We start from the raw sequence: 13,125 nt of genomic DNA on the forward strand, positions 1-13,125 counted from the left end.
CTAAGTACGAGAATCATTGGAGTAGAATAAATCTTTTTTTCTTTTTTTTTTCTTTCCACTTTTTTTTTCTTTTTACAGCATAGATAATAATAAATTCCTCAAAAGAATAATCATGAGAAAAGTATTGCACTTATTGACCATATTTATCACTTAACTTATAAAATCCAATAAAGAAAAGAAATTTCATCAAATATGCAAAAAAATATAGGTATAATTTTCTCCACTTTACACGATATACTTTCCTACAAATGCAAAAATTATAATCACATAATAGTCATTTCCAAGTTAAATGAGAAAAGAAGTTTCCAAATCATATATATTTATCTCAAATGTAGAAGGAATTTGAACTACTAATGGTATGGAACTTGTTACCCCTTGGATAAAATCGAAAAAATATGAAACTTTTTGGGGCAAGTTTGCAATTTTGGACAAGATTTTAGAAAAATTTTGAATTTTAACACAAGTCCAATATTTGCAACTAATAATTTAATCACATACAATATATATAATCTCAATTCTCCCCCCACACTTAACATACACATTGTCCTCAATGTGTAAAAAGGAAAATCAAGATAAAGAAAGTAATACTCCCCTATGATGTGATTGAATATGAAGCTTCAAAATCCATTGTCCGTTTATCTCCAACGCTTCATGAGTTCCATTGGATAACCATTAGTGATGTAAACCTAAAAATGGAAAATGAGAAACAAAAGTGAAAACAAAGGTTTAATAAACAAAATGATGATCCGTAACTTCAATCCTTTGTTTTCGTGATGTACCTAAAAAAAATACACAATAAGCAACTCAAGGTACAAGAAAATATATATGAGGAAAAGAAGAAAAAAGAGAATCAAGGAATCTGCATTTTTTTTTTCCGAAAACGCGACTCATCAAAACGCGCCACCAAGCCGCGTTTTGTGAAGTCGCGTTTCTTCACATATCTTGCAGGATCGAAAACGCGACTGTGTTATAAAACGCGACTTGGAGTCGCGTATTTAAAGTCGCGTTTTCAATTTTTGATCAGGCTGGAAAACGCGAGTATGCTTAAAAACGCGCCTTATAGTCGCATTTTTAAGGCGCGTTTTCTTTTCTGCAGGCGCAGAATTGAAAACGCGATTAGCTGAATACGCGACTTTGTGGTGCGTTTTCTTTGAAAAACACGTTTTCTGCTGCAAATTTTAGCAGAAATTCAACTTTTGCAAAATTACAAAAGGTACCCTAATTACTCAAAATGCATCATAGATCATTCCTTTGCTAAAATACTCAATACATGCACATGTAAAATGATCAAAATATGCATTTTAACCCCTTGTAACGAATCAAAAACAACAATTACTCAAATCGAGGGGTTGAGTTCCTTGATCAAACTTCGCCTTTTTCACCTCATTTGGTCACTTTTGCTTTCATTTCCAAAACCTACAAATGAAAAATAAAAAAATAACTCAAACTCATACTTTAAACATAAAATCACTCCAAAGTAACATGAACTTAAACAAACATTGGGTTGCCTCCCAATAAGCGCTTCTTTAAAGTCAATAGCTTGACTATTTCACCTTATTTTTCAAGGAGGCTTAGTTAACGAATAATCCACCATTTTAGGCCGTGGTGGATCATTAAAAGGTGGCTTTATCGCGAAAGCCACATGTTCTAATGATGTGAGAAATGGAATTGACTTACCTATCCCAAGTGTTTCATAAATATTACCTTGAATATGCACCACTTGAGAATTCACCAAAGAAAATGTCATGGGAGTATCTTGGACAGCAATACCTTTAAAACATATACTTTCACTGCACTCCTCAAGAGGGGTGAAAAATGAGTCATTAAAACTCACCTCTTGAGGCTCAAAGTTAGTTCCAAAGATATTATCATGTGAAATGGATATTTGCTCATTAAAACACAATTGAAATTCATCATTTTCATCCAAATATAATCCGTTTTCACATACAACATTCCTACCATTCATGCTAGGATCATTTTGCAAATTTTTAGAGGAAATAACTTCACACAATGCATTCAATTTCTCTTGTATTCTACTAAAGTGAGAAGTCAGTTCATCTATTCTTTCTTCAACCCTATCAAAACGGTTGGAAGTTGCATTAGCTAATTTTTCTAAAGCTAACTCCCAAGATGGCTTAGAATCATTAGCTACCATTTCAATTGCCAACTCCCAAGATGGTTTTGATTCATATTGGACACATTCAGGTTGGTAATCATAAAAATATGAGGAATTATTATAAGTACATTGATTATCCCAACCATACACAGGAGAATTGTTCCAATTAGCACTATATTGATCAAAACAAGGATTGTAATGCTCTAATTCATCATAATAATCCACATTTTGTACTTGTATACATGTATTAGTAGCATGATAATCTCCACACAAGTCACAAATCACATGATAAGAATTAAAAACATTTGCATTCCTCCTTTGTTCAATTTCCTGCACAATTTTGTCCATTTGAACTTGTAGCATACCATCTTCAAAAGACATACCTTCAGTAATTTCTTGGTTACCTCTGTTGAAGGAGCTTTGCACTTGATAACCATCCATTACCAATCTTCCATTTCTCAAGCATTGTCCTCCAAATTGTCCTACTCTTCTCATCACCTAAAATTGCTTTTAAACAACCTCAAAAGCAAAATTAGTAAGAAAAATAGGTAATGAAACACATACACAAATAAAACACAAAAATAACAGAAAATAACATTCACACTATAACTAATATTATGTCTAAACTAATAAAGTTGCTCTTCACACCGATATTGCCAAATCTTCCCCGGCAACGGCGCCAAAAACTTGACGGGTATTTTACATACGTGCAAGCTAAAAAATACCGAATTACACCCGTTCACTGCAAGTATACAGATCAACTAGTAGTTTAGGGTATATATCGGGTCGATCCCACAAGGAAGAGTGAACAATTACGGTATTACTAAAGCTTCTCTATTATTTAGACTATCAATGAATTCATAACAAATTTAACCTACTGAAATTATACAAAATTAACAAATAAAAGCTCCTTAGGTTGTGGTATCCCTAACTACTCATGCAAGTGCTATATTGGATCATTAATACTACATCTAGGCTAATTATGGTGTAATTTCCTTATGCATTTGAATCCTACTTTCGTAGTGAATCAATTATACTTATAACTATCCATACCTATTCTCATGGTTATGAAATTAGCTACAAGTTCATTTCTTCAGTGAAATTACATGAAATGAATCACTAAAAACCACATAGGTGCACCTCTACTTTCGTGAGTGTACTCCCTATGTTTAGCACTTCTTGAACTAATGTTAAATCTCAATTTTCATTGCAGAAATAACACCTTAGATAATCACAATTAATGGTACCAGATTAATCATGATTTAAAGAGCTAAAGTACTAAATAACTTGCTCAAATCATAGCAATCAAATAATCAAATAATAAATACTAACAATTATAGAAAGTTCAACCAAACCCAAGGCAGAAACTTTAGAGACACATAAATAACATAAATTCCAGAACTTGCATATTAACTATATTTAAGAATCCAATACAAAAGATAAAGAGTTGGAGAAGAGATAACCCATGTCACTTGAGCTTCAACTTCTCTTTCTTCATCTCCATTTTCATCCTAATCTAGCCATTATACAAGAATGGATGAACTACACTTACTACACTATCCTACACTAAGGAAAAGGAAGAACTACATTTCTGCACTCTTCAAGCTTCTCCCGTATATTTCCCCCTTCTCAGACCACCCAAAATGTCTCTGCATATAAACTGCTTAAGAGCTCCATTTTTCCAAGTCAATTTCCACATTTTGATTCCCAAATCTCAACTTTGTTAGGATAGTCAATAACAAATGTTTTTGACTTGAAAATAAGCCACCTTGTCTGCCCTTTTGTCTTCTGAAGCATGTGCACCGAATTCTCTTGCAACTTATAGCTGGAAAGTGGTATGAACACAAGAGAATTGACTGAGCAAATTGCAGAATTTCGGCCAGAAAACGCGCCTTTACAAAACGCGTCTACAACTCGCGTTTTGTGCACTCGCGTTTTCACTTTGTCCTTACTTCAACTGCGATTTTCTCCATGATGCAGGCCGAACTGGCTTTTGTGCAAAACACCAAAGTTGTAGATATTTGAGTTAGCTTTCCAATGCTTCAAGAATCATCCAAATCGGAGCTTTTTAGACTGAGATATGATCAAAATACTAAACACTGGTCGGAACTCTGTTTTCCACTTTGGACAGCTGAGTTGAATTTCGGTATTTCAACTTTTGGACTATGAAAACGGATGAATTGGACTTTGATGTCTTCATACCAAATGTAGATATATCTCTTAGCTTCAAAATGGTACCAAGATCACCTTGATCCGATCATTGTAGCTCCTGATATAGTCAAAATACGAAAATATGTCTGAGTTGTCAAAGCTGACTTTTCTTGATTTTTGTCCTCAAATTGCATTTCTTCCTTTTACACTTCATATTTTATTTTCCCCACTTTAATCCATCTTCAATCATCCAAATATCTTCTCAATGCACTTCATTTGATGATTGAATCATGAAACCTACAAAATATGAAGTTTTTACCATAAAAATCCATAAAATGCAATGTTTAGCCACTTTAACATAAAATGTAGTTTTTTACCAAAACCTTAGTTATTTTAGTTATAAAACTAAATAATCAAACCAAAATTAACTAATAAAACACACTAAAAATACGTAAAATAAACCCTTGTCAATACTCATATATGAATTTGTTCCCAATAGAAGCCTTGACTACTTCCTCTTTGGTGAGTTTTAGTCTAGAATTGCTCGTTCTAGTGTTTGGTTTTTGTTTGACCTTCTTCTATGTTACTTAAGTCCACCATCTTAGCAAATGACAGGTAACAAATTGGCTCTTGACAGGTGTTTGATTGTGAGAAACCATTGATTTAGTATTTTTCAGTTCTAACAAAGAATATTGTGTTTAAGATAGTAAAGATTCAGAACAGAAACGATCACTGAACTGGTCAAGACGTTACAAGATCATTGGAGGTATAGCAAGAGGACTCCTCTATCTGCATGAGGATTCTCGTCTTAGAATTATTCATCGCGATCTCAAAGCAAGCAATATATTGTTGGATGGAAATATGAGTCCAAAGATAGCAGATTTTGGCATGGCAAAGATTTGTGGAGTTGATCAATCTGTAGGAAACACAAATAGAATTGCTGGGACATTGTAAGTTATGCTCCCATGCCATCGTTTCTCACATAATATGACATTGTATCTTTCATGGAAAACACATTTCATTGCCTCATTAGTGATGCCTTAATACCAATTATAACAATCTTTGTGGCTTGTAGTGGTTACATGGCTCCCGAATACACAAGGTGTGGCCAGTTCTCGGTAAAGTCAGATGTATTCAGTTTTGGGGTTGTAATTTTGGAAATTATCACAGGCAAGAAGAACAGTAGCTTCTACGTATCTGAAGATTCTGAAGGCCTTCTAAGCTATGTAAGTACAGATTACAAAATCTCTGCTGAGTTTTACTTGTTTTCTGTGGTTTTGGACAATTGGAGTGGAGGATTTGACCCTAAACTGAAATTTGCACGCCTAAATTTCAACTTCTTTGTTTGTTTGTTACTCTAAAGATTACCTAAAGCTGCAACTGCTTTTCTGCATGCACGAGACCAAATTGGAACAGTAGTTCATGAGCTACCTGCCCTAAGTAAATACATATATATCTGTTTGTGTTCCATGTAGATCTCTAGATCTCCATTGGGACTTGTCATATTTGCCACTCGTTGTGTCATTTGTATGTTGCACTCGCGATATATCTCTCTAACGTATACCTAATTCTTAGGTTATCTCCTAACCTGTATATCAGTTAACCTCCCTACCAAACAAAACTATACTCTTATTATGTTGATTTTTTTCTTCTCTCTTGTTTTTTCTGTCAACTTCACTTTCTTTTTTCAAATTCTTATTTTTGAGAAAAGTCAAGAATTCCTCCGTAAAAAAAATTTTGTATTTGTCAAAAAGTAGAATCGTAATTGAATACATGTTTTATTATGACTTTATATATATATATATATATATGTATATGTATATAATTATTCAATTACCAATCAGTTACATTCTAATTAATTTCATCCATTTTCAATCTAAGAAATCAAAAGGAAAAATTTTAAATCTATATCCTCATAATTAGACAAATTGACAATCACGTTCACATGCTGATTATTTGGACATTATTTTATTCCTTTTTCTCTTATGGATTTTTTCTTATTAGATTCTTTTCTTTACTAATTTTAAAAATTAAACAAATATTACTATATGCTTTAATAAATGTACTTCTCTCCGTTGATATGTTGCCACTATGAATTAGATTGATTCAAATTGAATTATAGGTTAAGTTTAATTGAGAAAAAAGAAGTGAAAAGAAAAAAAACATTAAACCTAAATGCAATAGAGGAGTATTTTTGTTTTTCAAAGGTTAAGTGACACAAAAAATACTTTAGGAGATAACGTAAGAATTGGTTTGTATCTTAGGGGGATTAATTCTAATTAACCCTTCAAATGAAGACTATTTACTTCTTTAATAAGGTACACTACACTAAAAATGACAGTCCATAGAAAAGGATGGAAAGGAAGGTTGTGATTCGAAATCTTTAGCAAGGTTAATCCGGGAATATAGAGTATTGACTAATGCCTATTGGAAAGGTGACATTATTCATAGGACAAACTAATATGTAAAGTTGGATATCACTTGTAAAACTAGCTATGCTCGAGCAAATTGCAGTTTTTAAGTCTGAACTCCTTATGCGTGGGATTATTTTAAAAAGGCTTGGAAGCATTGGAGAAGCGGCGATCCTTTAGCTCTTTTGGATTCAAGTATTGGAGATTCTTATATCAAAAATGAAGTCATTCAATGTGTCCAAGTAGGTTTAGTATGTGTTGAAGAAGATGTCAGCAAAAGACCTACAATGGCTTCCGTGGTCCAAATGCTCAATAATAGTTCTGTTACCCTACCTACTCCACATTGCCCGGCAGTTTTCCGGAGCCAAGGATCGGAGGGCAGGGTGGAGGAGCTGGAAGTTGAGCAATCTAATACCGAAAGAATTTCAGCTCCGAGCTCTGTAAATGGGGCATCAATTACTGAACCATATCCCAGATGAAGGAAGAAATAGGGCCAATTCTGGAAGGAAATATCGAGTGCATCACCAGCACCACATTGTGTTGTTTGTAGCATGACTCGTTTACCAGGAAAGTATCTAAATTTCTCCACTAGTGTTGAAAATTTGCTTCTTCACACTGGTTGACTTCTTGCACCTTAAAGGGTATAAGGATGTGCTTGAAAGAAAAATGCAAGTTGTTGTCGCCCTTTAGATTTCCTTTTTTAATAAATAGACAGCATGTCTTGACCTATTATCATTTATGCATATAGCAAAGTTGGCTTCCTGAGTCTGTCAATTATATTTTCCCTATTTGTTGTCTTCTTTATCATAGTATCAAAGCAAGAATCATAGGGTCCTTGTTTAAGATAATACTTTGATCTAAACTTAAACAATAAACTGTGATGGAATTATCTGAAGTAGTGCGGGATAGCAGAAGTCTTGACCACGAGTCAAATGTCTAAAACAAGCAATGTTTCCTCCTCAAGTACCAAATAATGCAAGCAATGATTCCTCTTCGGTACCGACCATGGTTTAAGTTTGTCAATGCCTACAAACAAGCAATGATTCCTCCAATGACATCAACTATGTTTTGTGGTCCCAAATTGTTGACACTACAAGAAATTTAGCATTCTCGTGACTTGTCAAATTAGTATAAGTCATAAATAACTTACTTTTTGTGACATTAAATAGGTGAAAATAGCAATAAGCTGATTTTAAATCATAAAAGTTATGGTTTTAAGTCACAAACAAGCAATGATTAATCCTGTGACATCAACTATGTTTTGTGGTTCCAAGCTCACTTCCAGTCTGGATTTGCGAATTCCTTAGTGATGTAATCTCCATAACTTGATCTGTTGAACCTCAAGTTAGGATTTAGCAAAGATAGCAATTTACCTCAAGTTCTAATGGATTATCCATGGCGAAAGAGACTTTGGACGGAATAAGTTTTCTAGTTTTGAAATTGGATTTGAGATGGGACCAATCCCATTTGTATCCATCAATTAATGAGAATTCTTGGGGAATGCTTGGATACCCATTGGGCCACAAACATCTTATCAAAAATTTTATTTCGTGGTAGTTATATTATATTAGTGACCCTCTTTGTAATTTGAGCCATTTTGAATCTGTAGTAATTCAGGGTTGTTACTTTTAGTCCTCTGACAAGGTTTATTCTTTTATGCATGAAGCACCAAATTCAAAAAAAAAAAAAAGAAGAATGAATTGATGCATTCTTATTGGGAGGAGCTATTGCTCTTAGTAATACAAGTAGCTATTCGGAGGCTCACTAATGTATTTCCTTAACTCTTCAATTCGACATACTTTTAGGGAAGCTAATTCAACAGCAGATAAATTAGCAGGTTTGCAAGGTCAAGACTCAAGAGGAGGATTTTTCCGCACTAATATTCCGGACCTTCCATCTTCGGTTTAAGCTTCTTTGATGTTAGATAGTGGTGAATTTCCGTTTTTTCATGTTCAGTGTGTCAGTGGTATTAGTTTTTTTCCCTAGGCTTTTTCCATACTTGAACTTTGTAACTTTTATGTTTATTAATATAATGCTGGGCTAGCATCCCAACCCCGTGTACGGGGATTGTCAATTAAAAAAAAAGCTATTGATGGTTGATGATGATAGTGAGTTGTTGCATGCGTAATTGAACTTGGAAATTAGTTCTCCAAAATCCTTTTGAAGCCATTTCTTTGTAATCATAAGTACAAGTCTTTTATGTTTTTATAGAACTTATTTTTCCCCCAACTAAAATTTAGCAACATTGGAAATCAAATATATTATATATATATATATGTATATATATATATATGCATAGAAAACAAATAAAAGAAAATTTGAGGAAAAAAATAATTCAGGAAAATATAAATTCACAATAAGACCAAAAGAAATTTAATAAATTAAAGATATTAAAAGTTATATAAAGAACTAAAAAGAAGAATTAAAGGAAAAATAATGCAGAAAACAAATTTGAGTATTGGATGGGATCAAATCTAAACCTATCTCTAGATAATACCACCCAAATTAGCTCTAAAATACATATGGTTAAGGTTGGATCCAAAACCATATTATTCAATTCCTTTTTAAACCCAAGCAAATCTCGCCTTTTCCGCCCATTTTGCCATCTCTAGGATTTAGTATCAGCCCTTTATATTTGACAATTGAAGGGTAAGACTGCTGATCAAATGAATTTCTAATATTGAGATTAGTGATGGGGTGGTGTGGGTTGTAGTATAATCTAATCGAGATTGAATCTTAGTTTTATCATGCTCGAAGATTTTGCAAACTCTGGTGCGAATTTGACATATTACCCCCGTAATTAGAGAATATTGGTTCACTACTCTTCAACAAGATTTTAGTTTTTTTTAACATATTTAAATAATTTTATTCTTTTTTTTATCACTTTGTCTACACTAAGAAGATTGATTAAAAATAATAAAAAAACTCATTTCATCTCTCACATGTAAATAAAAACCAATCAACAAGATTCAACTTTACCTTTATTTTTCTTCTCATTGTTGTCCAATTTGCTCTCACCATACAAATCCATTCAAAAAGTAGCTATATTTTTTTTCTCAACACATAAATTTGTAAAAATTGCTAGCTCTCTTGTTATTTCACCTTCACAATATAGAGAAAATTTATTAAGAATTTTGATAGGAAAAGTGGCAAAACCATATACTAGGGATTTTAAATTTGAAAGTAGCATAATTTAACATGTTAAATTTGGCCCCACTGAATTTTTTTCTAGCTCCATCCCTGCATGGCTCATGCTTTTTATATATAGAAAGAAAAGATTAATGGGAAAAGCACGCCATATGGTGTGCAAATTACGAAAAAATTAAGTTATATTTATTAAAACCAATGGAAGTTATTAGAATTTTTATATTTTTTGTTGCAAACAAAAATACGAAAGAATTATGATTCTTTTTTTGCCAAACAAATAACAAATGAACAAGAAATTATTAGAACTTATTGGAAGTTATTGAATTTAAGTAGTTATCTATAGTAAATCTTTACTTTTGGAAAAATAAAAGATGACAAAAAGTTTTAGCACTAAAACCATGCGTCATGCTTTATATATAGAAGGAAAATCATACAAAACGTATCTTCCATTTCGCCAATGGAATTTTGTCATTACTGAAATTTAAAATGCTGATTTTATGTTCCTCATAAAAGTATAATTGGTCCAATATGATGGAAATCACTAATTTCAATCACTTTTGGCCTGAAAATAGTCACATAATCCACATATGATCAATCTTAAAAGGGTAAAGCTATCAGATCACATGTACTACCCAAAAACTCTTTTGACAAACAATCAGAGCAAAGTAAAAGCGACTATAACTAAGGGAGATTTAAACCAAAATTTTTTTCTCTCTCTCCTATCTCTTCCAATTCTCCTTTTCTCTTCTCTTCCTCTACAAAACCCAGGATTTGGAGCCTGCAAATCATAGATTTAGCTCTATGACGAGGCCTAAACCTACACTCTAAATTTTAACCTAAACCCCTTATTCGCTGCAAGTATACAGGTTGTAATTCGTAGTACTCAGGAATTAGGATCGATCCCACGAGGAATCACTTTCAATTACCAAGGCTTCTACCTCACTCTGTTATCTAAACTTATCAAGAATTTTAATTGGTTTAAACAACCAAAATGTTAAAGTAATGCAATGCAAATTAATAACTTGAAGTATCTCAACTAAACACAAGTGTCCTAGGGTATAGAATCCACTAAATGTACCTAATCATGGATGAAGTAGCTAAATATTATTCATGCTCTTGTCTTGCTAAGGATGCATTTCACTCAAGCCTTCAGAATTTGCTTTCGCCAATGAACCGAATTTAGCCAACACTAGAGTTTTCCTACTTTCGTGAAGAAATCACAAATATAAACTGGATCAAGCACAAGAAATGTCATATACATCCACCTGAGTGCAACACTACTTTCGTGTGTCTACTCTTTAAGTTCCATTCATTCATTATCCATCATTATCAACTACTTTCATAGATTAAAAACAACTGAAATGGCTTGTAAATGGTGATCAAGCATTCACAACTGTTAAATCATGAACAAATGGACTAGCAAGTATAAGGTATAGCAATAATCAACTTTATTCAACCATGGTCAAAGCACAACTAGCTTCATCTATCCCTAGAACAAGAAGATATAGCTAGACATAATAGATTTAACAATAAAGTTCATGTCTTCAATGTAACTAAGCATTAGTGAAACAATAAAGATAGTAAAGAGGAAGAAATGCTCATTCAAGTAAAGAAACAAGATCTTCAAGTTCCATCATCTTCATTGCCATCAAGAATACGTTGGTACATGAAGAGTTCTTCAAGTTTTTCAATAGAAAATGAAAACTAGATCTAAAACTATCACTAAGCTAAAAACTAGAGAGAAAGAAAGAAAAGTTCTCCTTCTTGTCTTCTATTGCTAATCTCCCCCCTCAATAATGTGTTTCTTCCTTCTTAAGAGTCAAGAAAAGAAGCTCCTAGATCTTGCAAAAGTTGGTACAAAATGTCCTTTTTGTGTCTTGTCCAAGAAAAAGAAAGAAAGAGAAACCATGCAAGTTGGCAAGTTACAACCACCATGAATCCCTGGAGGGATTCTCCAAGGGATTGTGCAGAGCCTTACGGAACTGTTCTCTGGCCACAAATTGCGGGAGTAACCGCGGACGGATTCTCCCGTGGTTTCTCTCCAATTTTCTTTTCTTTTTTTTTTCTTCAAGCTTCATCCTTTCCTTGCACCTTTTCTTTTAGCCATTGTCATGATTCCTCCAACTCACCATCCTTGCTCATTTCACGTTCAATGAAGCTTAATCATTTTACCTACAAAAACAACGAAGCTTTGCGAGTAAAATGATAAAAATCACAAATAATGCATTTATCAAGTGACGGTGCAATTTAGTGACATAAAATGGACAATTTATACCAAATATCTTACAAATCGACTCTAAAACAATACGAAACACGTTAAAAAAGATAGCGAATTTAACCATTATCAACTCCTCCACACTTGAATTGTTGCTTGTCCTTAAGTAATATCAATAACTACACAGCCAATGATCCAAGTGCATAATCAAACAACATGCTTTTTCAAATTCAAATCCGATAACTCAGCAATCTGCCATTATGCCATTATTCAAATTCCACTAGATACTCATAATATCTAGGAAAAGAGGGACAATTATACTCAAATTTAACCATGTTTAATTCAATCTCCCATCTTAAACCTAACTCCACAAATAAATTACTTGTATAATCAAAAGATAGTTAATTCTCCTACATTCTTCTTTTCCTCTAAACTTAGTTTCAAGAGGGAATTATTGATACACAATTTGAATAATTACTTAAGTTACGAGAGCGTCTTTTTACTCGAAGATCGACACTTTTACGCGAAAATCCCCAGTTACTCAATATTCGCATACTCAAGTCACTCGATTACTCCTAATTATATCACCTTTTTACGCGAAATTCGACTTTTATAGATGAAGACTCCCAGTTATTTAGTACAAGAATTATTAGAATAAACTCTTATTTTACACACTTCTCTCTCTCCCTCTCTCTCTGTCTTCTCTTTTTTTTTTTTTTTGAAGAAACAATCCCTCTTAAAGCAATATATAGAGTAGGAAGAGTATCACTTAGTTGACTGTATCAATCACTTAATTGTAGATTTAAATAACAGGAGGAGAAATCTCATTAAACAAGTAAATATAAGCATAATTTTCTCTACTTTACCAAATATACTTTCTAAAATGCAAAAATCCTAACTGCATAATAACTAATTCCAAGTCTCATGGGAAATGAATCATTCAAAAGCACATTCCAAATCCAACAAGTAGGGGAGTTAACTTCTTGAAAATCAAATTTTGTTGACATTGCTCAAACATTTTGGGCCATAGTTAAATTTTGAAAAAATTTTGACAGAGTTTTCCCTTATAATTGGATGAAACTCCC

The 13,125-nt window shown here is 33.0% G+C and overlaps 1 protein-coding gene across 1 annotated transcript in view; it reads left to right on the top strand.

Annotated features, from left to right (window-relative positions):
* Window positions 1-7,165, top strand: part of LOC113770918 (putative receptor-like protein kinase At4g00960) — a 36,351-nt gene extending 29,186 nt beyond the window's left edge. Inside the window, exons 5-8 of the mRNA XM_027315544.1 lie at window positions 4,745-4,789; window positions 4,980-5,217; window positions 5,343-5,493; window positions 6,825-7,165. Coding sequence (XP_027171345.1) covers window positions 4,745-4,789; window positions 4,980-5,217; window positions 5,343-5,493; window positions 6,825-7,157 — 767 coding nt within the window. The 3' untranslated portion in view covers window positions 7,158-7,165. The remainder of the gene's footprint in view (window positions 1-4,744; window positions 4,790-4,979; window positions 5,218-5,342; window positions 5,494-6,824) is intronic.
* Window positions 7,166-13,125: the final 5,960 nt, after the last annotated feature.

Source organism: Coffea eugenioides, chromosome 5 (genome assembly GCF_003713205.1).
Source record: "Coffea eugenioides isolate CCC68of chromosome 5, Ceug_1.0, whole genome shotgun sequence".
Classification (NCBI taxonomy): Eukaryota; Viridiplantae; Streptophyta; class Magnoliopsida; order Gentianales; family Rubiaceae; genus Coffea; species Coffea eugenioides.